Source organism: Molossus molossus, unplaced genomic scaffold (genome assembly GCF_014108415.1).
Source record: "Molossus molossus isolate mMolMol1 unplaced genomic scaffold, mMolMol1.p scaffold_m16_p_35, whole genome shotgun sequence".
Classification (NCBI taxonomy): Eukaryota; Metazoa; Chordata; class Mammalia; order Chiroptera; family Molossidae; genus Molossus; species Molossus molossus.
The window spans coordinates 324,600-350,560 of NW_023425372.1; the positions used below are offsets into that span (position 1 = coordinate 324,600).

General features: G+C 64.8%; 2 protein-coding genes across 2 annotated transcripts; one reads left to right on the forward strand and one right to left on the reverse strand.

Moving 5' to 3' along the window:
* Window positions 1-1,341: 1,341 nt before the first annotated feature.
* On the reverse strand, window positions 1,342-15,233 carry SDF4 (stromal cell derived factor 4). Its single transcript, XM_036281504.1, has 7 exons — window positions 15,168-15,233; window positions 12,493-12,825; window positions 8,484-8,620; window positions 7,373-7,486; window positions 3,888-4,046; window positions 3,112-3,287; window positions 1,342-1,839 (listed from the first exon to the last, which is right to left on the reverse strand). The coding sequence occupies exons 2-7, from the start codon at window positions 12,777-12,779 to the stop codon at window positions 1,663-1,665; spliced, it is 1,050 nt and encodes a 349-aa protein (XP_036137397.1). The 5' UTR covers window positions 12,780-12,825; window positions 15,168-15,233; the 3' UTR covers window positions 1,342-1,662.
* Window positions 15,234-15,455: 222 nt separating this feature from the next.
* Window positions 15,456-17,490, forward strand: B3GALT6 (beta-1,3-galactosyltransferase 6). Its single transcript, XM_036281476.1, has one exon. It carries the CDS (start codon window positions 15,464-15,466, stop codon window positions 16,457-16,459), a length of 996 nt encoding a protein of 331 aa, XP_036137369.1. The 5' UTR covers window positions 15,456-15,463; the 3' UTR covers window positions 16,460-17,490.
* Window positions 17,491-25,961: the final 8,471 nt, after the last annotated feature.

The following is a 25,961-nucleotide window of genomic DNA, read 5'->3' on the forward strand; positions in this document are numbered from 1 at the left end:
GGACAGGTGGCCACCATGGCGTGCAGAGGGGAGTGCACAGGCACACACGTGCACACACGTGCACTCACCACACACACATGTGCACACATGCTCACAAGTCGGGTACTGCCAGGTCCCGAGGCAGGGAGGCATCACGGTGGTTCTGTGCCTTCCTGCCAAGGCACGGGGCTACCTGTCTGACAGCTAACTCGAGAAGTTTCAGGCAGAGCCGCCTCCCACAGGGAGGAAAGCGGAGCCTGGAAAGTCCCCTCCTCCTGAGCTGCTCAGGTAGAAGCCAGTCCCAGCCCACCTGCGGGAAATTCCACCTCCACGCGGTGGCCACAGCAGGGTCAGCCGGGCCTCACAGTGCGCGCCCCCGGGAGGGTCAGGCGTCCGGGAACTGCTCGCCTGCCTGCGTGCAGCCTGCGTCCCGTCGTCTCTGCCAGACGCAGCAGGCTGCAGCCTCTGGGCAGCGGGCACTCGGGGTCTGGCAGGTGGCGCCCTTCCCTCCCTGGGTGCAGGTCTCTGCTGCCCGAGGTCCTGCTGCTGAGCCCATGGACGGGCGTCTGCCCCAGGTGACCCGCAGACACTGACCACTGGCCCGGCCTCCATCCCGCGGGTCCGGCTGGCCTGGCGCTCAGTCTCCACCTCTGTCCAACCTCACACCTGCTCACTACCAACCCACCCCTGGACCAGGCCGCCGAGACACCAAGACTGCGCCCCGGGCACAGCACAGTCCGTCAACTCTGAAACAGCCTCCTGTTTGCCTGAAAACGGTGCCGCCCCTCCCTCCGTGGTGCTCCGGGCCCAGGTGCTTGGAGGTGGCAGGAGCTGGTCACGTGGGCAGCTCAGGGTGGCCCCTCTGCCCACTCAGCCGGAGCCCCCACCCAGGGCCTTCAGAGGCCTGAGCCCACCTGCTGGCCCCGAGCTGCGCACTGAGGCTGCGAGGGGTCAGCAGTGGACAGGCTGCTGGAGGCAGGTCTCCAGCCAGACGCATGGGGTCAGGGCCTCAGTCGTGCCACCTCTGGGCTGCATCGCCCTCTGCCCCACCGAGGCGCTGGCACAGCTGCGCCCTGGACGGCTCAGGACGGTGGGTTCCGGCGGGACTGCAGACAGGACTCTGGCCCAGCAGCAGCCTACACTGCCCCGTGCCCAGGCTCTCGGCCCTGGGCCCCTCCCTCCTCTGCCCCCACCCTGCCCCAGCCCTAAGCAGTGGCCAGGGCTCGTCTCAGATGCCCCCAACCTGGAGCTCCCCTCCCTCCTGCCCCTTCAGAGTGGCCCCCGACCCTGGTGCCCACCCTGCCGCCATCCCCAGGGCTCCAGCAGCTGCCCTCCTCAGAGGCGTCAGGGAAGCACCTGGCACGGGGTTCCGACCACCGTTTATGGGATTTCTCCACCGGAAATACAGCTGGGAAGAGAGGCAACTACATCTCAGAGCCAGTCAGCGAGACTCTGCCACCGTCCGGGCCTCCCAGAGGCTGAGCAGCCTCAGCGGGTCAGACAGCCGCCCACCCGCCCGCCAGGCCCGCGGCCCCAGCTGTTCAGCTTCGAGGAAACCAGAGCTGTTTCCCACAGCGGCGAGCCCGGGGCTCGAGGTGATTGGTACCCCGCGGCCGCCGAGTTCTCAGAACCGCGAGGCGCCAGCAGCACGGACGCCAGCAGCAGCCTGCGGCACAGGCCGGCTCAGAACTCCTCGTGCACGTTGCGGGCGTAGTCCATGAGCTTGCTGCCCGTGAAAAACTCGCTGTACTTGAGCACCTCCTCGGGCTCCAGGTGCTGGTTCTGGTTCTCGTCGGCCACGGCGATCATCTGCTTGGCCTCGTTGAGGGCATTGTACTCGTTCATGGGGTCCATGTACTCCTGCGAGGGCACCACCTGTCAGCCCACCTGGCCACGCGTCCTGAGGCCCACACAGGGCAGCACCAGGGGCCCAGGGAAGCAGCTGGCTTCACCACCACAGCGCCGCCCCCTGAGGCTGCAAGATGGGGACACGGGAATGCGCAGGGGTGGTGGGGGTGCACGGGGATGGTGGGGGTGCACGGGGGTGGTGGGGGTGGCGGGGGTGCACGGGGATGGCGGGGATGGTGGGGGTGCACGGGGGTGGTGGGGGTGCACGGGGATGGCGGGGGTGGGTGGGGATGGCGGGGGGGCGGGGGTGCACAGGGGTGGTGGGGGTACACGAGGGTGGTGGGGGTGGCGGGGGTGCACGGGGATGGCGGGGATGGTGGGGGTGCACGGGGGTGGTGGGGGTGGCGGGGGTGCACGGGGATGGCGGGGATGGCGGGGGTGCACGGGGATGGCGGGGATGGTGGGGGTGCACGGGGGTGGTGGGGGTGGCGGGGGTGCACGGGGATGGCGGGGATGGTGGGGGTGCACGGGGGTGGTGGGGGTGGCGGGGGTGCACGGGGATGGCGGGGGTGGGTGGGGATGGCGGGGGGGGCGAGGGGGGGGTGGGGGTGCACAGGGGTGGTGGGGGTGGCGGGGGTGCACGGGGATGGCGGGGGTGGCGGGAAGATGGACACCAGGCTGACACAGGCTCAGGGCTGTGTGGGCGCTGCCTCCTCAGACCTGGGGGAAGGGTGGGGAGGAGGAGGCCCTGCCCGGCATGAAGCCAGAGGCCAGCAGGTCACATGGACATGGACTAAACCGGCCACCAGGACTGCAGTGCGGACAGGAAGCCCGGCCCAGAGCTGTCCCCCAGCTATCAGCAGGGATCAGAGAATTCTTGTGTAAAATGAAATGACTCATCAGGGCGGGAAAAACAAGCCCGTGGCACCTACACAGCAAGGTGAGAACGGCGCACAGGAAGGTCCCAGCCCACATCCTCGTCCCTGCGGGGGCCGGCCCAGACCCCACGGACATGGCTCCTCAGAGACGGGACTGGCCGCCTTGCCCCAGGCACCCCCATCCAGGGACAGGCCCGGCCACCTTGCTGGGCACAAAGCCAGCGACCCTGGCTGGCTGGGCCTCCTTGGAGCCCACAGTGGTCAGGTGCCGGCGGTCACACAGGCTCAGCCCCAGGTCCCACTAAGCGATCAAGTGACCAACCACAGGAAACCAGACCAACTCTTCCTTCCCGGTGCCACGGGCACCCCCACGGGGCACCCCACAGCCCCTGGATGCCGTGCCCACCTCCAGCTCTGCCATGGTCACGATGCCGTCGTGGTTGGCGTCGATCAGTTCCTCAAACTCCTTCCTCCGGTCCCTCACCCAGCTGTCGTCGACGCCCTGGCCCCGCTCGTCCTCCACGGTGCCCACGGGCAGAGAGATGAACTCGGGCAGCGAGAGCTGCTTGTCGCCGTCCTGATCTGTGGGCAACAGGGCGCTCAGACCTCGGCCCCAGGGCCACTGGGGAGAAGAGTCAGCCAGGCGGTTCTGCCATCAGAATTCCCACTTGTGATCTTTTATTTATTGATTTTTTTTTTTATTCTCACCCGAGGACATTTTTCAATATTTTGTTCAGATACAGTGGGAGGAAGAGAGAGAGAGAGAGAGAAACATTAACGTGAAAGGGACACATTGAGTGGCTGCCACCCACACAACCCAACCAGGGCCGGGGACAAACTGCAACCGAGGTACATGCCCGTAGCGGGAAACGAACCCAGGTCTCTCCAGACCGCAGGCCGACGCTCTAACCACTGAGCCAAGCCAGCCAGGGCCCCACTTGTGACCTTGTAGACTGAAGCTAAACAGCTGCACCCGCTGGGAACCTGGCTAAGGCCCCATGGCGCCTGTAGGGCTGGGTGTTCCTTTGAAGCCTGGCCCAAGGACACGCCAGCTGAGGACCTGCCACCCTGGCCTCCTGCTAGGGGTATCCGCTGGGCTCGGACAGCAAGCCCTACCGCCCAGGCCTGGGCATCAGCAGTGAGGGGCTGACACCCTCAGCAGGGCCAAGGGATAAGCCTCACCCAGGTCCCGGACGATCTCCTTGACCATGAACTTGAGCATGCCACGGCTGTGCTCCGGGTGCAGGAAGGACAGGAACTCATCCTCGGTCAGCAGCAGGTCCGAAGGGGGGTTGTCTGCCTGGTACCAGCGGTCTTTGAGGTTCTCCAGGACTTCCTGTGCTGAGAGAGGCACACCTGTGAGCACCCCCGGCACCCGGAACGCCCGTGAGCACCCCCAGCGCCCGGGAACGCCCGTGAGCACCCCGCACCCGGAACGCCCGTGAGCACCCCCGCCGCCCGGAACGCCCGTGAGCACCCCCGGCGCCCATAACACCCATGAGCACCCCGCACCCGGAACGCCCGTGAGCACCCCCGGCGCCCATAACACCCGTGAGCACCCCGCACCCGGAACGCCCGTGAGCACCCCCGGCGCCCATAACACCCGTGAGCACCCCGCACCCGGAACGCCCGTGAGCACCCCCGGCGCCCATAACACCCGTGAGCGCCCCGCACCCGGAACGCCCGTGAGCACCCCCGGCGCCCATAACACCTGTGAGCGCCCCGCACCCGCAACGCCAGCAGCATCCAGGAAGTCCCAGCGCACGGCCTGAACACCGAGGCGGCTCAGCAGCCAGGCGAGGCCACACGTCCCCCCTCAGAGAAGAGGTCAGCCCCGAGGTGTGGACGGAGAAGAATCACCCCATACACAAACTCCCCAACACAGACGTGCCCCCAGACTAAGCCCCCAGCAAGTCTCAGACTCAGACCCCCACACACAGGTGCAGCCCCCCAGCTTGCTGTTGGGTCAGGGAAATGCACCTGCTCAGGGACAGAGCGGGTGCGGGTGCGGGGAGCAGGGCTGGGGGGCAAACCCCGCCCCGGCCCAGCCTGCCCCGCTCTCCCGGTGGGAATGCCGTACAGGGCGAGGGAAGAGCTCTTCCGAGGGCACACGGGGAGAGGCCATGGGGCTCCGACAGCAGGGAGAGCGGGCACAGGGGTCTCTGCTCTCCAGCAGGGAGCAGGGATGCCACGGCCTTGCCCAGTCACAGTGGGGTGACCCACAGGCCCGTCACCTGGCAGCTGCTGCCTCCTGATGGGCAGGAGCCCGTGCTAGCCAACTGTCAAAGGGCAGACGGGAGGTGGCTGGTGGTTTCCCGCCTGCTCCACCGCGGGATGAGTGATGGAGACGGGCACACTTGCTTGTCCACCTGGAGCCTGTGAGCCGACCTGAGCTGGAAAATGGTCTCTGCAGCTGCACCGAGTTAAGGATCTGAGAGAAGACCACCGGGACCGAGGGAGGACCCTGCACCAGTGGCATGTGCCCGCAGGTGAGAAGACACAGAGGCTGAGTGACGCAGCCACAGGCAGGAACGCCCGCCCGCCAGAAGCTGCAGGGATGCCTGGGACAGACCCTGCTCCGAGCACCCACGGGAAGAGCCCCGACTGAGAGGCACCCCAACCTGTCAGGTGTATTGTGACGGCAGCCCCAGGAACCCAGGCCCCCTGCCCTCCATCTGCTCCCCCAGCCGGAAAGGGAAACACAGAGGAGAGCAAAGAAAGCGAGGGACAGTGTGGATTCCACACTCACCCCCCACCCAGCCCAAGAGGAGGACCCGCCCCACCCCAGGCACACCAGCCCCTGAAGAGGCAGGGGCAGGCCACCGGCAGTGGGACTTCCCAATGCGCTCAGAAGCCAGTGCCAAGCCGCCACCTCTGGCAGGAGGGGGACAGAAGCCCCTTGGCCCAGGTGCCCTTGGAAAGACCCTGGCCCGCAGGAAGGGGCGGGGACACCATGGAGACCAGCACAGGAAGAGGCCGCGAGCATCTACAGAGGTCACAAGAGCCTGGCGCACGGGCTTCAAGAGGATGGGCTAGGACCTGGGTGACGTGGCGAGAACTGGGCGGCCAGGGTCCCATGGACGGGGAGCCGCTGGGGACTCTGAGCTCGACAGACTGGGCAGAAACAACGAAGGTGTGAGGTGGACACTGCTGAGCAGGCAGCCCCCACGACCGGAGGGGGGAGTCGGTCTCCACGTCCTCCCACAGCAGAGGAGAGGAGTGGATGGAGGGAAACAGAAACAAAGACTGTGAATGGGCTCAATCCACCTATTCCCAAAATATTCATACTGGCTCACGAACAAAACTACACTCTGGTCCAGGAAAAACAAGCACTTTAGAAAGACTGAGCAAAGGACTCACGGTGCATCCGCCAAGCGGAAAAGCTGCGATCCTGCCGGAGCCCCTGCGGGGGACGGAGGGCACACCTTCCAAGTCTTCGAGGCCGGCGTCACCCTAACCCCCAAACCAGACTAATGTGTTACAAGAAAAAAAACTGCAGACCAGCGTCGCTCACGAATGCAGATGCAAAAACTCTCAACAAAGTGTCAGCACGTTAAACCCAAGGGCACGGAAAGTCGCCCCCCACGACCAGGCGGGACTGATCCTGGGTGTGCGAGGCTGGTCCGCGTCGGAAATCCAGCCGCCACATCAATGAACTGAAGAAGAGACGCCCATGGTCGCACCACCAGATGCACATGAACCACCTGGCAAAACCCAACTGCGCTCGAGATCAAAGCTCTCAGCAGACGGGGAAAAGAGGGGAAACTTCCTCGACTGGATAACCAGCAGCTGCAAAACCTACAGCTCGGCGGGACCCGAAACTCTCCTGCCAGGGCCGGGAGCAGGACCAGACGCCCCTCTTGCACCTTCTCAGCATCGTCCGGGGAGCCCAGCTCACACAACGAGGCAACACAGGAAAGGGACAGGGAGGGAGGACCGCTGCTCGCGGACCCTCATGGCCACGGTCACGGCCACACTCCTGGGCCAGCGGCCGTCTCCGCCACAGAGGCTGACACACAGGTTGGCCCCTTTCCTGTGCACTGGCGAGGAACACGCGGGATTCGGGATTAAAGACCAAGGAGGCAGGAGACACACTGAAGGCAGACAGGCCCCCATGAAGACGCGCGGGGAACACAGCGGCACAGCACCGTCTCAAGGTGGAGGACGGACGGAAAACAAGGACGCCACCGAGGCTGTGACAAACTCCACCCAACAGCCAGTGGACACAGTACACAGAGACCACGTCCCGGCAGAAGAGCCCCTGGAACGTTCCTGCTCACACGTCCCTCAGAGAAGACAACGTCCGCAGCCCACGGCAGGGGGACGACCCACCGCTGAAGACAACAGGACTGACGGCACCACGTGGCGCACTCGTAACGCCCTCCACGGGCCCACCAGCACTGGGCTGCAAACATCCCAGGGAGGGGTGGGTGGCGAGCTGGAGGCAGTGACCAGCGACGGCGAGTCTTCTTGGTGACGCGGTGGAACCTGCCGAGCCCCTCGTGCGTCAGATCCGCACCAACGCAACGCACAGGCACAGCTCCGGACACGGAAGGTGTGGGGCTGTCCCCCAGCTCCCTCCTGCCTCGGGGCCCACGCAGGTGCCCCGCCAACCTGCTGGGCTCCGACCCCACACGACACCTGCGGCCCTGGGGCCTCGCACTCACTCTCCTCGTCGACTTTCAGCTCCTGGTTATTCTTGATCTTCTCAGCAACTTCCCTCTCGTTGTGGCCTTTGCTCACCAAGAACTTCACCTTGTACTCGTCCCACGACACGTGGCCTGAAAGAGGAGACCGTCCTGTTAGGGTGGCTAACGACGAACGTTCTTAGTAAAGGACGTCTAATTATTTTAAGAGGTTAAAAATCCCCACGGGGCCCTCACTGGTGTTGCTCAGCAGTTAGAGCATTGGCCCTCACACCGAGGGTCACAGGTTCGATTCCCGGTCAAGGGCACGTACCTGGGTTGCAGGTTTGATCCCTGGCCCTGGTTGGGTCATGTGGGAGGCAACCAACCAATGTGTCTCTCTCACATCGATGTCTCTCTCCCTCCCTCCCTCCCTTCCACTCTATCTAAAAATCAATGGAAAAATATCCTTGGGTGAGGATGAAAAAAAAAATTAAAAATATCTTCATGCAGCCCTGGCCAGTGTGGCTCAGTGGTTGAGTGTAGACCCTGCACCAAGAGGTCACCAGTTCGATTCGCAGTTGGGGCACATGCCCAGGTTGTGTTTGATGCCCGGTCTGGGTGCATAAGGAGGTCACTGATGGATGTTCCCTCTCACATGTTCCTCTCTCCCCCTTGTCTCTCTAAAACCAATAAAAGCACTTTTTTTTTTTTTAATCCTCACCCGAGGACATTTTTCCATTTTTTGTACAGACAGAGTGGGAGGGAGAGAGAGGAAGAGAGAGAGAGGAAATCATCGATGTGAAAGGGACACATCGAGTGGTCGCCACCCGCACGACCAACCAGGGCCGGGGACAAACTGCAACAGAGGTATGTGCCCTTAGTGGGAACCGAACCCGGGTCTCTCCGGACCGCAGGCGGACGCTCTAACCGCTGAGCCAAACTGGCCAGGGCAAAGCACGTATCTTTTAAACATCACACCACAGCAGCTGCGGAAGCAGATGCAGGCAGACAGCCGCTCGACCTGGACCCAGCCCACCCTGGCCGGCAAGGCTGGGAGTGGCCTGGTGGGCAGAACACATAGGGCCCGTGGGCTCTCCCGTCCTCGCCCCAGCCCCAGGACCCTCGGGTGGGGGTCAGAGTGAGGCAGCACCATCGCCGTCGGGGTCCACTGCGCGGAAGTGTGCCCGGCTCTCGCCCACGGCCTCCTGGAAGTGCTCGGCCGTCTTCTCTGCGATCCAGCGCTGCATCTCCTTGGCGCTGATCCTCCCGTCGGCGTTCACGTCCACCCTGCGCGTGGGCGGCTCGGGTCAGACAGGCCTGGCCCGCAGGCCGGGAGGGCAGGACGCAGGCTGGCCGGGGCTCCCCCGGCAGCCACGAGACCGCCACTCTGCGCCAGCGGGGACATGGGGTGGGCAGGACCCGCGGTGGGCGGCCTCAGCTCTGGGGCTGCGGGGAGTGGCCTCTCCCTGTCTGGCTGCCAGAGCACCCACCCTGTTCCACAGCCCCAGACATGTGGATGCCCGGCGAGTCCCTGGGAACAGGTGAGAGTTGGGACGCCGGAGCAAGGTGGGGAACAGGTGTGGGCGCACCAGCTGGGGCACACGTGTACGCGGCGGGCGTGCGTACACACACACACACATTAGTGTGTACACGTGTTCCCACAGGCAGCGATGCCGACGGCACCCCACACTAGGGCCGGGGACCGGGCTGGGTCTCTAAACACCAGTCTCCTGCAGAAGAGACCAGACTCCCTGGGGACACGGCTGCTCCGGGGGCTGAGGCAGGGGCAAGAGGTGAACCCGGAGCCTCGGGTGACGGCAGAGAGTAAGGAGCCTGGAAACCACGGGTGCTGGTGTGTCCCGGGGACACAGGAGCCTCGGGTGACGGCAGAGAGTAAGAAGCCTGGGAAACCACGGGTGCTGGTGTGTCCCGGGGACACAGGAGCCGAGGCCAGGGCACAGCGAACAGCCACTCGAACACCCTCGAGTCCACAGGGACAGCGTCAGGGGGGAGAGAAGCCGCTGCCCAGAACTCCACACGGGGTGGTGGACCCCCCACCGCAGGGAGGCTGCCTCAGTGATGGGAGGAGCAGGAGGGACAGGACAGGAGCAACTACAGAGAAGACACCAGTGACCCCCCCTAATCCAGGGGATCCAGGGTGACATTTCCTGCGATGTAATCTGGGCATCAAAACCCCAACCCCTGCCCTGGCCGGTTTGGCTCAGCGGTTAGAACGTCGGCCCACAGTCCAGTGAGTCCCGGGTTCAGTTCCCGCTAAGGGCACGTACCTCGGTTGCAGTCTGTCCCCGGCCCCAGTTGGGGTCGTGTGGGTGGCAGCCAGCCGATGTGTCTCTCTCCCGCCTGTTCTATCTGAAGATAAATGCAAAAATGTCCTCCTCAGGTGACATTTTTTTGTTTAAAAACAAAAACAAAAACAAAACCCACCCCCACCTCACCCCAATCTGGCTACAAGTGCCCCAGCTGGAACTCCGAGCCCAGCAGGTGCCGGCGTCCTGCAGGGCCAGGGCTGGTGCGGCCTGAACCTCTGCACACCTGTCCCCGGGGTCCTGCCAGGTGTGAATCCAGGTGAGGCTCGACCCAGTGGGGGATCCGAGTGCCCCACGTCTGGCTCGCTGCAGTGCTGGTCCCATCCACCCAATATCTGAGTCACAACGCCTCCCCCGTTCCAACCAGGCAAAGAGCTGACCCTGATCACTGAGCAGGAGGCCCCTCTGGAAGGTTCACTCCATTCCCAGGTGAGGCTGTTGTGGGCCTCTGCCTCCTTCAGACCCTTGCTCGTCATGCACCTGCTCCTGGTGCTGAGGGGCCTTCGGACCCCACACCCTCCCAGTGCGGTCCAGTCGGCCCTGCCTGGGCCTCCCTGTGTGCAGCACGGGACCCTCCGAGCCCAGCACACGTGCCCACTGGCCTGGCTTCGAGGGGCAGAGGGCGGCCAGGAGGAGCCTGCTGTTTGTAGCTAAATAAGCTTCTCTTTAGGGGGAAGGTTTTTCTTCACGTGTCTCAAAGAGCTAAGATAATCAGGCACCCGGGGGCCCAGCTGAGCAGCCACCCTCCCTCCCCAAGAGGCTAAGGCAGGTCCAAGCAGCCCAGCCCGAGTGGTGCGGGACACCTCTGCAGGCCACCCAAGAAGGGGCTCTCAGAGGGCCCCGGAGAGCCCAGCGACGGCGAGGTCAGCTGGCCACTCAGCGTCAGATGAGATGTCCTGTGAGAGCAGCCCGGGCCTCAGCTGTGGAGCCCGGGGCCAAGTACGCGGCAGGGTTCAAGAGCAGCCATGTCAGCCTTGGCCAGCCCACTGGCCCGACTTTCTGCCCCAGCTCCCACCCCAGCTGGCGGCCCATTCACCAACCCACAGGGCCCCCCAGGGCCTGGTGCGTGCAGCCCGAACTCTGCCTCTCCTGCCAACCTGCTCCCTAGGGAGGCCGGTCAGGGACACTGCGAAGAGGAAGAGGAAGAAGGGGCAGGCGTGCCGTGCGGACCCCACCCCCTCTGTGGGCCGAGCTTCTCCTGATCACAAGGCAGCAACCTGCCCCCTGCTGGCTCGGGTCTTGGCTTCTCTCCTCTGCTCACCTAAGACAGCAAGCTCCACCTCCGCTCAGAGGTGTGCGCCCTGGACGAGGCTTAGTGCGGTGCACCTGCCACAAGCCGGCGGTCCTCACATTCCACGAGAAGCCGTCCTGAAGGGCCTGACGGGCTGACTGCTGTCCCTGGCTCCAGGCCCCCAGCCCTGGGCCCTGGCTCCTGGCAGCTCCTTTCTGGGCCCTCCCTTCTCCCAAGTGCTGAACCTCGAAAGCCCGGGTCTGGCTGTGGCCCTCTCTCCAACATCTCACCCAGGGCACAGCCGTGGTGACCGGGCTCCTGCTGTCCCAGCTCCCTCTGCCTGCAAGTCCCTCACAGGCAGCCAGTCCAGCCCAACGGCAGCTGCTCGGGCCCCACCTGGATTCTCCTTGAAATAGGTGAAACCTGCCCACCCGTCATCAGAAGGCCCAGCCCAGCCTCTCCTGTGTCTCACCCCTCTGGGCCCCCCATCAGCTCTCCACCCTTGTCTGCCCTGCTCCTGGGCCCCTGCGTGTGGACAGGGTGGTGCACGCCAGGTCTCCCCACCCGAGAAGCAGGGTGCTCAGTGACCCAATCCACAGAGGAGGAGGCCGGGCCAGCTGTCAAGGTCCTTGCCCTGAGCTGCCAGGGCCATGAAGCCCCGCCCTCCTGCAGGCAGTCCAAAGCCCAGGCCACGCAACCTCAGCCCACGTGACCTGTGTGTGTTCAGTCAGCTGAACCCCTCATTCTCCCTCTTGGAGCTGAGCCCTGAGTTCCAGGTCCCAGCAAGTGACCCTCAGGGCACCGCACCACTCACAACCTAAGAGCTTGCAACCCACCAGGCTGGGTAGGGTGGGGCGCCCAGACCTATGGACCACGCCCTGCCCCAGCGCAGAGCTCTTGTGCACTGTGACCTGGCACAGGGCACGTGGACAAACCGATCGGATGCTGACAACCCGACTTGGCCGTCTCACTGCACCGCAGCCTGGAAATGCCAACCACGGTCCTGGGCCTCCAGCTCGGTCCTCTGCCTGGCCCTGGTCTCCCCAGGCCACGCCTCACACCTTCCCCATCACCACCCTGCAAAGGGGGGAGTGGCCCCAAGTCCCCACATGCCCCAGCCCACCCCCCACAACTCCCCCATCACCCGACCCTCTCACCTCATGTCACAGGAACTTCCAGACACATGTGCCCACCGCCAGCTCACACACCCACTCGCCAGTCAGCTCTGTACTCATGGTGTGAGCTGAAGCCTCCCCACACCTCATGGTCACTGCCAGGCCTCGGCTAACTGGTACTGCCACCCGCTGTGACCACGCCGTGACCAACTGCCTCTCACCACGGCGCACGAGGTGGGCCTGCTCCAGGCCGTCCCAATTCCTCCCGCCTGCATGGCCCTGGGATGGGGGCAGCCCTGCTCGAGCCCTGAGCCCCTCTGCACCCAGCTGCCACTCAGGGCTGCACGTCCCGAGCTCAGCTCCTGCACCTGCCGACAAGGCACACGCCACGTCACTTCCCACACTGCACAGCCAGGCCTGGACCAACAGGGCCCCCGGTGCTGGCCACTATGCACACAGCACCCAGCCCCCAGCCCGGGCACCTACTTGGAGAAAATGACCATCAGCTTCCTCCTGCTCTTCCGAGGCTCTGCATCCTCCTCGAACCCGTCCGTGTCCTTCCCCAGGAAGACCTCCTGGTGGAAGTCCTTGTTGAGGTGCCCGTCCATCTCCAGCTTCACCCCATTCAGGTGGTCTGGAGGCAGGATCTCATTGTCCTCCCTGTGGCCTGCTTTGTCCCGTGCAGATGAGTGGTTGGCAGGCCGTGCGGACGCGTCCATCAGAAGGACGATGCTCAGGAGCCAGAGGCAGCAGGGAGCCTGCCTGGAAGCCATGGCCCCTTGGGTCCGGACCTCAGGACAGCCTGCAAGTGGCCAGGCGCTGGGGAGAGGAGAGGCAGGCGAGCTGGTGAGGCTACAGCCGTCAGACCCCGACAAGCAGGCAGCTGCCCACAGAGGACACAGGGCCCAGAAAAGACCTGACTGAGAAGACAGCTTCTAGGACCCACACGAGGCGGGGTGTCGTTTCTTCTTCCAGCTCCCGACTCTCCTGCTGGGTGAAGCACCCTTCTCAGCATCCCAGCAGCCCCAGCACTGAGGATTGCCTGAGTCATGGTAACTCACGCTCGAGATCCCGACTCAGCACTGTGAGCTTTGTGACCTTGGCTAAACCACATGACCTCCTTGGCCTCAGTTTACTCCATGAGACAGGAAGCCCCTCCCTCACCCCAAGCTTTGTGAGGACTGGGCTTGGTGCCAGTAAACACCCAAACCACCCAGCAGGGCACCAGCCCCTTCCTACTGTCCCATCTCAACGACCCCTGCATGTGCTTGCTCACACACATGCGCGCACAGGCATGTATACACACACAAGTACAGTGAGTGCACATATGTGAACACAATTACAGGTGCGCACACAGTCATACATACACACGCAAGCACATGCACACATATGCACATGCATGTATACACACCTGTGTGTGAATAACTACATGTACACGCACGCATGCACACATGCCCTTTCTCATGTTCATGCAGGAGCGCCCAGGAAGTCTGTCACCTGGGGGTACCTGGGCCTGGTGGCAAAGGAACGAGGCCACCCTCTGTCCACATTGCCATGTGAAGGACCCCACAGCCACAGCCTTTGCCCCCACCTGTCCCTGCCCCCGGAGCTCACCAGCTTTCCCTCACACCCTGAGTTACTTCTCCAGGAACCTCCGAGCCAGAAACCGGGCCCAGTTGTGGGCCCAGCTGCCTCCCCAGCTCCCCAATTGGACCTTTATGCTTCAACTATTCCAAAGAGAACTCCAGCTTCTTCCTGTCCCTAACCTGTTCCTCTTGTAACCTGTCCACCTGGCAAACACCTGCTGGTCCTCCCAGGCGTAGCTGAGCACCCCCCTTCCCCCCTCCCCCCGCCCCACCTCCTCCGGCAGTTTTTATAGGGAGGAGCAGCAGAGGGAAGCCCACTGGCACCTGGAGCCAGGGACGGTGGCCCTGGGCACATTCTCCTCAGGCCTGGATGCTACCTGCAGCCAAGCTGGAGCATGGGGGGGGGGGGGTGTCAGGGGCCACTGTGCCTGGCCCCCACCCACAGCTTGAGGACGCACAGGGACAGGATGGGTAGCAGCTCCCCCAGCTGGCCTGGCAGATGCCACCACCAGCTTCTCGCTGCCTCCTTTCTGCCCCACCTGCTCCTGACACCCTCGACAGACCGATGCCTTTGCACTGCCTCTGGCCCCGAGTGCCCTCGGGTTCCTTTCCTCTGAAGGAGTAACTCAGGGGACAGCCTGGCGTCTCTCTTTCCAGGTCAACGGGGGCTGTGCGCTCCGCACACCCGCGAGGCCCAGCAGCTGCCCCGCTGTGCTCTGCGCTGTGACTGACCCGAGCCGTTCACCGGGGCCCTGTCGTCCTGAGCGTCGGGGTCCCAGCACCTGTCCCGCCAGCCACACAGCAAGCGATCCGCACCGCGAGCACGCAGCACAGCCGAGGGGTGCGGGCGCCTCTGCTGCGACACCAGCGCCCCGCGCAGGTGCACAGGTGACTCCCAGCTACACCCAGAGGGAGGACCCGCAGCGGGGAGGCGGCTCGCAGGGGCGAACGGTGCAGGGCACGCAGGGCGCAGGCCCCAGGCGGTGCCAGGGGCTGCGGCTGGGGGCCACGCAGCCTCCTTCCGGCGGCCCCCGCGGGCGCCCCCTCCCGCCGGGGTGCGCGCCCCGCTCTCCGGGCCCAGGAGGCCGGACACCCAGCAGCCGCCCCGCAGACGCGCCGAGTCCGAAAGCGCGCACTTCGCTCCTCGGCGCCAGGTCGTCCCCGCTCTCCGGGCGCTGACGAGCGCCGCTGCCACGGCCCCTGCGCCAGGTCGGCGGGCTCCCCGGGCGCCCAGCCCCGCTCGGGCCCTCGCACGTCCGGCCGGCACCCCGCGGCCGCCCCGGAGCGCCCGTCCCGCGGACACGCGTTCCTCGTCGCCGACAGACAAGCGCTCAGTCCTCGAGCTGCTCCGGCCCCGGGCCGCCCTGCAGCTGCCGGGCTGCGCAGCGGGACGTCAGGTCCGCACCGGGTCCCACCCGGGGCGGCGCGGCCCCCGTTTCGCAGGCGAGGACGGCGAGGTCACCGCGCGCCGACCGCGTCCCCAGGCCCGCGCCCCCGCCCTCCGCGGACCGGGCCGCCCCGCAGCTCCGCCGGCCTCCGCGCACCTGCCCGCGCCCCGCCCGGGCCCGCACTCACCGCCAGGATCCGCCGAGCGCTGCTGCGGCCGTGACGCCTCCTGAGGACTCGGCTAGGCGGCGGCCATCTTTCTTCCGGGAAGAGGCGGGCCTCCGGGCCGTGGGGGCGGGCGCGACCTCCGCGCGGCGACGCCGGCGCCGCCATCTTGCCTCCGGGCGGAAGCGGCCGCGCGGCCCTCCCGGGGTGACCACTGCACCGGACGCGCGCGGCCACGTGACGGGCGGCCGGCTGGGCCCGCCGCCTCGCGGCCCGTGGACCCCGGGGCCTGTGCGCGCTCGCAGGCCGGCCGGCGCGCCATGAAGCTGCCGCGGCGCGCGTGGCGGCACCGGACGACGCTGGGCCTGAGCGGCCTGGCGCTGTGCGGCGCCGCGCTGCTCTACCTGGCGCGCTGTACGGCCGACGCCCCCCGCGCGCCGCCCGGCCGCGGCCCCGGGCCCCCGCGCGCCGCCCCCGCGCGCGCCGCCGCCTTCCTGGCCGTGCTGGTGGCCAGCGCGCCGCGGGCGGCCGAGCGGCGCAGCGTGGTCCGCGGCACGTGGCTGGCGGCGGCGCGGCGGGGCGGCCCGGGGGACGTGTGGGCGCGCTTCGCGGTGGGCACGGGCGGCCTGGGGGCCGAGGAGCGGCGCGCCCTGGAGCGCGAGCAGGCGCGGCACGGGGACCTGCTGCTGCTGCCCGCGCTGCGCGACGCCTACGAGAACCTCACCGCCAAGGTGCTGGCCATGCTGGCCTGGCTCGACGAGCACGTGGCCTTCGAGTTCGTGCTCAAGGCGGACGACGACTCGTTCGCGCGGCTGGACGCGCTGCTGGCCGACCTGCGCGCCCGCGACCCCGCGCGCCGCCGCCGCCTCTACTGGGGCTTCTTCTCGGGCCGCGGCCGCGTCAAGCCCGGGGGCCGCTGGCGCGAGGCCGCCTGGCAGCTCTGCGACTACTACCTGCCCTACGCGCTGGGGGGCGGCTACGTGCTCTCCGCCGACCTGGTGCGCTACCTGCGCCTCAGCCGCGAGTACCTGCGCGCCTGGCAGAGCGAGGACGTGTCGATGGGCGCCTGGCTGGCGCCCGTGGACGTGCAGCGCGAGCACGACCCGCGCTTCGACACCGAGTACAAGTCCCGCGGCTGCAGCAACCAGTACCTGGTGACCCACAAGCAGAGCCTGGAGGACATGCTGGAGAAGCACCAGACGCTGACGCGCGAGGGCCGCCTGTGCAAACAGGAGGTGCAGCTGCGCCTCTCCTACGTCTACGACTGGTCTGCGCCGCCCTCCCAGTGCTGCCAGAGGAAGGAGGGCATCCCCTGAGCGCTGCGGCCACTGTGGTGGGGGCGCCAGCACAGACACCCCAGGAGCCCTTTGGGAACCCCTCACACACACACACCGGTCTTACACTGGGAGCGAACAGACTGGCTGGTTGTCTGCGACGAGTCCAGCACTCGAGGGGGACCTGGTTTTTCCAGTGATCGGTGGGGCTTTAGTGCTAATGCCATGCAGCGGCGGACAACCAGGCCCCAGCTCCAGTCTGCACCCAGGGGTGCGCACATCGGTGGCCGTATCTACAGTATAGCGCAAGAGCATCTTGTTCTGTGTCCAGGAGACCCTGGGGCGTGCCAGGGCAATGCATCATGTCCAGGTAGAAGGGTCCTACCCCTGGATTTCAGCCGGCATCCACCTGGGCTGGGAAGATGCCCAGATTTGGGTGTGAGTCAGAAAGAACCTCCCCAGTCTTAGGGGCTTGCAGCAGCACCCCCACCCCCTGCTGGTCCTCCTGCTGTCTGTCTCAAGTCAGGGACAAAGAGCTGAAGGCTGGAGCTGACCTGAACTTGCAGAACCTGACCCCAAACACAGATCTGACTTGTTCTGGGTGGGGACTACATCGTGTCCTGCATCCACCGTTTTGACCATCCACTTAGAAGTCACCTGCACCGAGAGCTGTGACCACTGCAAACTGAGCGCAGGCCCTGACCAGGGGCAAGCCAGTGGCCTTTATGAGAACTGCTGCTGTTTTGTGCGGTCAGGTTACCTCCTTCGTGGCTTCTGTTGGCGTCATTTGTGCGTAACTCCGAGATCAAAGTTCGTTTTACATCCATTAGTTTTGGTCTCTGTGTCTCCGTAGAGTGAATTTGTGGTACGTGCTATTCAGCGTCTGTCTGCAATTTATAAATATTGTAAATTTGTGTAGATAAGAGCTTCAGTTGGGAGTGTGTGGGTCTCGGTATTATTTTAAGTCATTTGAGAAGGTTTTTCTATCAGAACTTGGGACTCGTGGATTAATCTGTTTTTACAGCGTGAACTGTAGACCCGTTACTGCATGGGTGTTTAAACACGGAAGAATTTAAAAACTGTCCATTTCTCTTTTTAGTTTACACATAAGTCAGTCCTATTGTCTCTTTCTGAAAAGATTTTCCTTTTAAGGCCTCCTTGTGGCCGCACAGGGGCGAGTGCTTCTCACTCATGCGCCTGTTATCCCCAGTTCCAGGAATCGGAACCCTCGGAATGTTGACGAGGTTTCCCAAATTCCGTCTTAAGGAAACAGGCCGGCCGGCGCGACCTCTCGGAGAATGCGATGATGCGCACCGGGTGGTCAGCTCATACACCCTGCCGTCCTCCCGAAGCTGGGCTTTCCTCTCTCCCCCACTGACTGTGAAAAGCGGGTGTTCTGGTCACTGTAGAGGTGAAGTCGAGCGGCTGCTGGACATCCGAGAGCCCTCCCCAGTCCACCACGCGTGCAAATTGCACTTCCTCTGGGCGACCACGCTGTGCTTCCGCGGTCTCTGGTCTGTACTGGGACCACATGAGTAGGAGTACAGAGCACCTCATTGCCATTCTTTTACATTCTCAGGGGTCTCCATCAGCTCTGCCGCCATCACAGACCCCACAGACCAGCGGCTTAGATAGCAGAGGGACGGTTATTTTGTACGTTTCTGGAGGCCAGAGGTCTGTGGGTGTGCTGGCAGGGTCAGGTTCTGGTGAGGCGTCTTCCTGGTGTGCAGATGCCCCCTTCGTGTGTCCTCTCCTAGTCCCGTCAGTGGGGGCACCCTCATGACCTCATCTCACCCAAATCACCTCCCCGGGGGCACGACCTCTTAATACTGTCACACCAGGATTAGGGCTCAACATGAATTTGGGGGATGCAATTAGTCCGTAGCAGCAGGTTTGGGGTATTTTTGTCAAAGGTGGAAGAATATGTGGAACTCAGGGTCTTGGGCCAGACAAGGGGGTCGTGAGGTTAGTGACCTTAAAGTGATTCTGCCTTCAGAAGTTAGAGGCTGAACCTCAGAGGTCCAGGGTTGCACAGGGTCCTGATTACAAGGTGAGTATGAGTGTTCTGATTGGCTGCCTCGAGCCAAGACTCACAGCTCCTGTGTACACCTTGTTCATGGGAATGATCCAGGAGAGGGTCCAGGTTTGGGGACACCAGGATGAGCACAACAGGGCCTGCCCCCAGGGGGATGCTGACAGCATCAGGACCCAATTCCTGCCAGCCACTGTTGCTTGAGATGCCCCGTCTGAACCCCCTGATCACAGAGCAGTCGGTGTGAGCACCCCCATCTTTCAGACAAGGGTCAGGTGCTTGAAGAGGTCGGAGCACTTGCTGAGGCCCACGTCGCCAGTGGCACAGCCTGGACTCCAGCCAGGGCTGGACCCGAAGCCTGCCCCACACCACCGGTCTGGCCACAGCTTGCTGGTTTCTCCACAGTGTGGACCCCACAGAGAGCACGGCAGCAGTGCCCACGGCCCCCTGGAGGAATATCTCCAAGTCCAGGCACGTGTCCTCAGGGGACCTGGGCTCTAGCCTGCATGCAGCTGAACCCCATGTGCAACCAAGTCTGACCTATGAAAATGGGAAACTCACATTCAACCTGAAACAAGAAGTTTCAAAACGGGAAACCCTGGCTGACCACGCACATCCACGCTGCGGTTGAGGTATGCCAGGCTTCAGCGGAGCTAAAGATCAGCGGCTTCTTCCCGGAGTGGCCCAGACACCTCTGCATCTGTGATCCTGGAAACCGTGGCCAGGCCACACGTGGTCCAGGGTGGAGTCTGCCCCTCAGGCCTCTGCTTCTCAGCTCCCATCTGGTGGGTTCTCCCAGCCAGGGTCCTGGGCCCACATCCTCCCTGCACCCTAGCATCTTCCACCGCCCCATGATTCCTCTTGATAATGAGCTGGCTGCAGTGCCCCGCCCAAGGTAGCCCCCAAAAGTCTACCACTCCCACCTGCCAGGGTGCGCACCATGGGGATCATGCCATCCAGACCTGTGTGCCCCCAGCATGGGGCCCAGGAGAGAGCAGGCCCTCAGGAGGTGGGGGGGTTGGGCTTGGGGCAGCAAGAAACAGGCATCATTCAGGGAGGTGGAGAGGGAGCCCCGCCGTCAGGACCAGGCTGAGGTGCCAGCAGGGTGCTCACCCCTGCTCACAGCCCCTTCGTTTTCCTATGAATGGAGGAGAGACAGCGCCTTGGCCAGGGTCCCAGAGCTAGGAAACGGGAACCTCCAAACACGACTGGGGTGAATCTGCAAGGAATGCACCGAGTGAGAAAAGGTCCCATTTCTCTGCCGTTCTTGAACTGACAAAGTTACAGAGGTGAGGACAAGTAAGTGTTGCCAGCGTCAGAGGGGGTATCTCTGAATATCGGGAGTGGCCAGTGCCCTCTCTGGGCCCCAGCCACGGGGCACTCTATCCACGTGATGAGGCTGATGATGTCCGCTGTCCAGGGCCCCAGGAAGCACCTGGCAGCTGTCCCTAGACAGGCCTAAAGCCGGCCAGACGCCCGGCCCCTCAGGGCCTCGGGAGGGAACCACAGACAACCCATGTTCAGAAGCGCCACACAGCAGGGAGCCCAGTGAAAACGGAGCTGGAGTTCCGTCTCACACGCTCTTTCGTGCCTGCAGTTACGTCTCACACGCTCTTTCGTGCCTGCACTGTGGTTCCAGGGCCATGAGGGACTCAGGTTATGTTTCCCCCAATCAGCCTGCTCTGGGTTGACTGACAATCTCCCACGAGAGTCCAGGGAGCAGGTAAAAGACCTCCCTGTGTGTCCTGACACCACGGCTGCGTGTCTATCCATTCCCCAGGCCTGGCCTCGGAGGAGACCTGGGCTTTGCGAGGGCTCAGTCCAAACCCCGTGTGTCTCTGGTCAGAGACCCTGAGGCCCTCCACTCCTGAGTCTCCCCTGGGGGTCACCTCTTCGCCCCTGCACGGAGGACCTTCCAGAGCCTTGGGAGCTGGAATAGACAGCTTCACCCATCACCTGTCCCCTGTGGCCACCAACCCCCCTTTCTTTGGGGCCATTCTGGGCTCACACCCTCAGTTCTGCTCCCATAGAAAGTGCTCATCATGCCCAGCCGGTGTGGCTCCATGGTTGAACATCGACCCATGCACCTGAAAGTTGCCGGTTTGATTCCTGGTCAGGATACATGCCCAGCTTGTGGACCCAATCCCCGGGTGGGCACGCAGGAGGCAGCCAATCGATGTTCTCTCTCATCAATGTTTCCATCTCCCTCTCTCTCTAAAATCAATAAAGAAGAAAAAAAATGTTTAAAAAAAAAAGTGCTTATCACATCCCCACCCTCTCTCCATTGTCCCCACCAACTCCTCTCTCCCTTCTCCACCCCACCTCCCCACTTGTCCCCAGTGCCCTCCTCCTTCCTAGCCCTTTCTGACCCCATGCCCTGTGTGGGTGCTGCAGGCTCCTGCCTCTCCCCCACCCTTGCTCAGGCCCTCGCACCCTTACGCAGAAGGGTCTGCCTCCTGGCCAGCCTCAGACCTCTGCTCCCAAACAGCAGGGAACTGTGACACCTGTAGCGTGGCCTCCGCAGGCAGCCTGTGGCTGTGGCTGGAGCTGCCCGCTCCGCCCAGGGCACGGTGAGCGGGGCCCAGGCTGTGTTCTCGTAGATGCCTCATAGCCCCCCTCACTGGCTGTCCCCTGGACCCCACGGGAAACAAGTGCCTCAGGAAAGATCAGGAGCCCCCCGTGAGGCAGGGCAGAGCACCTGGGGACCCTCAGACCTGGGCCGGGGGACCCCACTCAGGAAGCCAGCAGCAATTGCCCGGGTCAGCAGTGTGGGCAGCTGCAGGCACCCAGCGGTCTGCCAGCCCCAACTGACTAGTGGGTCCTGCAGAGAACAGAGGCTCAAGGGGAGACGGGATCTGCCCGCCCGCCCAAGCGGCTCTGGAAGACCCAGCCTTGGCAGGAGCTACGGGTGAGGGTGAAAAGGGTTCTGTCCTGGACACACTAGGAGCTGCAGCTGGGCCACCTCTGAGTGGACGAGGGGCCCCAGGCGGTGGCGAGGTCAAGGGTCTCTGCAGGGGAGTCTTCACTTGAGCCTGGAGGTGGAAACCATCCCCCTGGGAGAGGGCTCTGTAGCTGGGGGGGTGCCAGAGCTAAAACCCGGGGAGGCCCTGCCGGGGGAAGGAGGTCAGCAAGAGGGAGCTTCTGGTCTAGCAACTCAGTAGGTCAGGGAGCAGCCCCCGGACGCCTGTACCCACGTGCACAGGTGGCGCCCGTGGCTCTGGCCCTGGGTCCCTGCATTTTCCAGCAGCGGCCACCAGGCAGGGCTCAGTGGGCCGTGGTGCTGGGTGAAGTCGAGGCTGGGGAGAAGCCAGGAGCTGCAGCACTGGCCCTGGGAGCCTGGACAGGGGTAGGCTGCCCGCAGGCAGCGGCCAAACCTCCATGGCACACGAACAGGAGCCCAGGGAGGCCACATCCAGGAGGCCACATCCAGCTCCCACCTCCCACTGACCCCGAGCCTGACCCACCCTGTGACCCTAGGAGAAGGAAACACAATCCCCGGCCCCTCCCTCCAGTGGCGTCTGAGGGTCTCGGCGGCCCAGCCCCCAAGGGGCCCTCACACCCCCTGCCACAGCTGCCCACCTGATCCTGACAGGGAGGGAGGGACAGATGGCCAGAGCCAGGAGCAAGCCCCAGACATGCCCCCCAGAGGAGGGACTGAAGGCGAGCCGCGCATCTGGGGGTCTGACCTTGGTGCTGGGGCTCCGAGGGGCCTCTGGCCCTCATCAGGGGATCGGAGGCCAGAAAAATGCTGCCAGAGACCATTGGGCGGCTGGTTGCTCAGTGGTTAGTGTCAGGCCGCACATGGAAGGGTCTCGGGTCGGATTCCCGGTCAAGAGCACGTACCTGGGTGGCAGGTCCCATCTCAGCCTGGGGAGCGGAGGGGCAACCACCCCATGTTTCTCTCTCACATCGATGCTTCTCTCCCTCCTTCCCTGTCCCTCCTCCCTTCCACTCTCTCAGAGTCAGTGGGGAAAAATGTGTTCTTGGCCCTCTGATGCCCCTTATTTCCTGCTGTTCTTCCTGCCACCCCCACACACACCCAGGTTCTGACAGCATGGCCTGGAGGGGCCTGGGGCGCAGGCGGGGGTCTACTGCTGCCTCCCGGGGTGTGTGACACGCCAGCTGTTGCAAGACTGATGCTATCGCACCAGAGGGACCTGTGAGTCACTGCCCCCGAGCGGGGCTGCACCCCACACTCTGCTGAACAAAGGCCCTTTGTCCCCGAGCCACCCCTTCCTCCCCAGGCTGCTGCGCGCCATCAGATGCGGGCAGACAGACGTGCCCGCGGCGGCCGCAGGCCAGGCGTGCGCAGGGCAAGCTCCTCCGCTGCCTCCACCCAGCGCCGGGGTCCAGACTGCCGGAGACCCTGGCCTTGGAGGCCTGGCTCCTGGGTCCACTCAGGTTGTGGGACAGGAGTCCAGTGTCTCACTGACCCCAGGCAGGACCGTGAGGTCATGCCAAGCCTGGAGCCCAGGGCACACTGGCCAAGCCCAGTCAGTGAGTGAAGGCCCCGAGATGGCCCCTACTCCCTGGCCACAGCCCCGTCCCCGGTCGGCACTCTGCACAGGGCAGGCCTCGGACACCGGCAGTGTCCCTGATGCCCCAGGGAGCTCCTGCCCCAGGACAGGGTGCTGGAAGCCATTCCTTGGGGAAGGACCGCCTTCCCTGGCCCCACCCCCGGGCTCCCAGGTCGGGGTGCAGCGATTCTGTGGCAGCCAGCCTAATCACCCAGATGTTGGGCTACTTGGAGCAGATGCCACACCAACCCCAGACCAGCCTAAGGAGGACAAAGTCAGACCCAAAGCTCAGCTCTGGCCACAGAGGGCCAGCCGGTCCTGCTGTCCCTTAAATTCACAGGTACCGGAGGCCCAGGCCAGGTGGACGGCCGCTCCGGCAGGCCTCACCCCTACCCGTGCCATCCACAGCCCCAGAGGGGACCATGGGAGATGGGGCCAGGCAGCCTCGTGCTTGCAGCTGGGAGCCCCCCACCCGGCCTGCCCTGGCCCTCGCTGCTCCTGCCACAGCCCGGGGTGGGGCCCGGCTGTCCCGTCCACGGCTGCTCCTGGCCCTGAGAGGACTTCCAGGTATCTGGAGCCAGACACCCTCATTCCTGTCTGCACTCAAACCGGACAGCAGCCAGGGGTGCTGGGGGGCAGGCTCGGAGCCAACACAGAGATCCACTCGCCCCCCGCACCTCAGGGCCACCTCGGGACGAGGAAGGGCCGGTCAGATGCAGCCTGGCTGTGGCCCAAGACCAGGGTTTGGGAAGCGCCCGGCCAAGGGTCTGCCTGAGCTCCCGACAGCAGCCTCCCAGCCCCTGTCCGGCAGGCGGCAGGTCAAACGGAGGTTCTGGGAAGTGAGCCCTAGGACGGGTCAACAAGGTCAGCCAGCACCTCCCGCTGCTCCGGGTGGGGCTCGGTCAGGGGTCAGCCCGAGGCCAGCGAGCACTGTGCCGACCACCTGGCTCCGGCCACAGTCAGAGGCTTGGGCCACCTCACAACCCAGCGCCACAACCGGAGGCCAGGCCAGGGAAAGAGCCCCGACCCCCAGGACCCCCACCCTCGGGTCCCCTACCAAGCCCCCTGCCTTCAGCTGCAGGTCTGGCCCTGTCAGCACTTCCCCCTGCTCAGTCTGGGTGGGCGTGACCACAGGGCCCCAGGGCCCCTTAGGGGGTCTCCAGACCCCTCCAGAGTCCCCGGAAGCTTGTCAACACCGTGGTTTGGGTCGGATCTGATACGGGTGATGCCACTGGGCTCAGACTGGGGCCGTCGGGGGCTCACCCAGCGCTGCCCTTGTCTGCACTGTGGGGGCAGCCTGTCTGAGCCTAGGGCCTGAACCCCGAGCCCTGGGTCCCCCCAGTTCATGCCCCTGAACCTCCATATGGCAGTAGTGGCTGCGGGGCCCCCCCCCCCTTGCTCCCCCACCCCAGCCATGGGGACTGGAGACAGCACATTCCAGGGGAGTCACCGCTAAACGGTAATGACCTGAGATTAGGGGGGAGACAAGGATGAAGGCGAGACAGGCAGGTGGAGCTGGGCGCCAAGACGCTGCTTCCCCAGCCCTGGCCACCTGCCCACCCCGGGCGCCTCGGCCGGCCTGGCCTTCCTCTCCCCATCTCTCGTCTCCTTGTCTCCGTCCCGCGTCTGTCTGCTGCGCTCTGCAGGGCCCTGGGCCCGGGCTGGGTCTGGGTCTCCGTCTCTGTCATCACGGCCGCAGCAGGCTGGACGGGGAAGCAAGACCTGCCCCCCAGGCCAGGCGGGTCAGGGTGCTGGCTGGCGCTGATGGACGGTCGGGAGAGCACCCCAGGTGCAGTGAGGCCCCAGGTGCGCCGGAGGGTCTGGCTGGGTGCTGGCCGAGGTCCCTCAGCACCCCGCCGACAGCACCCGGGCACCCTGTCAACAGGCGGTCAGCACAGACCGGCATGTACCGCCGGGCCAGGCTGACCACGGCAGCCACACGAGGCCCCGCGATGGGAAGTGGGGGCAGGGACCCTGCCTCCGCCTCCCGCTCGTGCCCCTCCCCCCCTCAACGGGGCGCAGCGCCCCGCCCCCGCAGGCTGCCGCGCACCCCCACTCAGCCCCGCCGGCGCCTACCGTTGCTGTGAAGCAGAGACACACCCCCCCCCAAGCCCCCAGCCCCTGACGCCGCCCTGGGGGACCAGGGAGAGAGGTGGGGACGGGTCAGTGGCCAAGCCCGGCGCTGCACAGACCAGCGCCCGGCCGGCACCAGGGCTCTGCTGCCTCATTACCCGCCGGCGGCCAGGGTCCCTGGGGGAGGGGCTCCCGTCTCCACCTGCCCCACCTCCCACTCCTGGGCCCTGAGTCTGCAGAAGGACCCCGGCCCCTGCCCTCCCCCAGCCCCTGCCCCCATCTACAGGACAACGATGCCCTTCTCTGTCTGCTCAGCCTTGGAACCAGGGTCTCCCGCCAGCCCCAGCCCCAGCCCCAGGGTGTCTGCTTGCGGAGGGGTCAGGGGCCAGCCTCACGCTTCGGGTGGAGCCACTGCCAGGGCCCAGGTGCCCACGAGAGATGATATCTTGACAGCTCTGCAGAGGCCTGGCCATCCCAGGACCCATTTACATTCTTTGGTCTGGGTTTGCTGGAGCCACCAGGGGTGGGTGCCGGGGTCCCAGGGCCACAGAACCCGCAGGCAGGGTCTTGGCTGCCCCCCCCCAGTTCTGGCCCCACCTTTGGGGCAGGGGGTTTGCAGCCACCAAGAGGAAGGTGGCCAGGGCTCCTTCACCCAGCCCCACACATACGAGCACTCAGCGCCCCCCCCGGGGTTCACACGTGGTGCTGGTGGCCTGCACATGCGCTGTCCATGCTCCCTGTGCCTGCCCCCACAGGACGGAGCACACCAAGGGCTCCCCACCTCACCCTCTGCTCCCCAGACAGGCACAGCATCCGGCCACCGTCCCGCTCACAAGCTCTGGGACTTCCAGCGCCCCGAGGCTGAGCCATCTGGGCCCCAGCCCTGCAAGGCTGCCCAGCCCGGGGAGCAGAGAGGTGCATC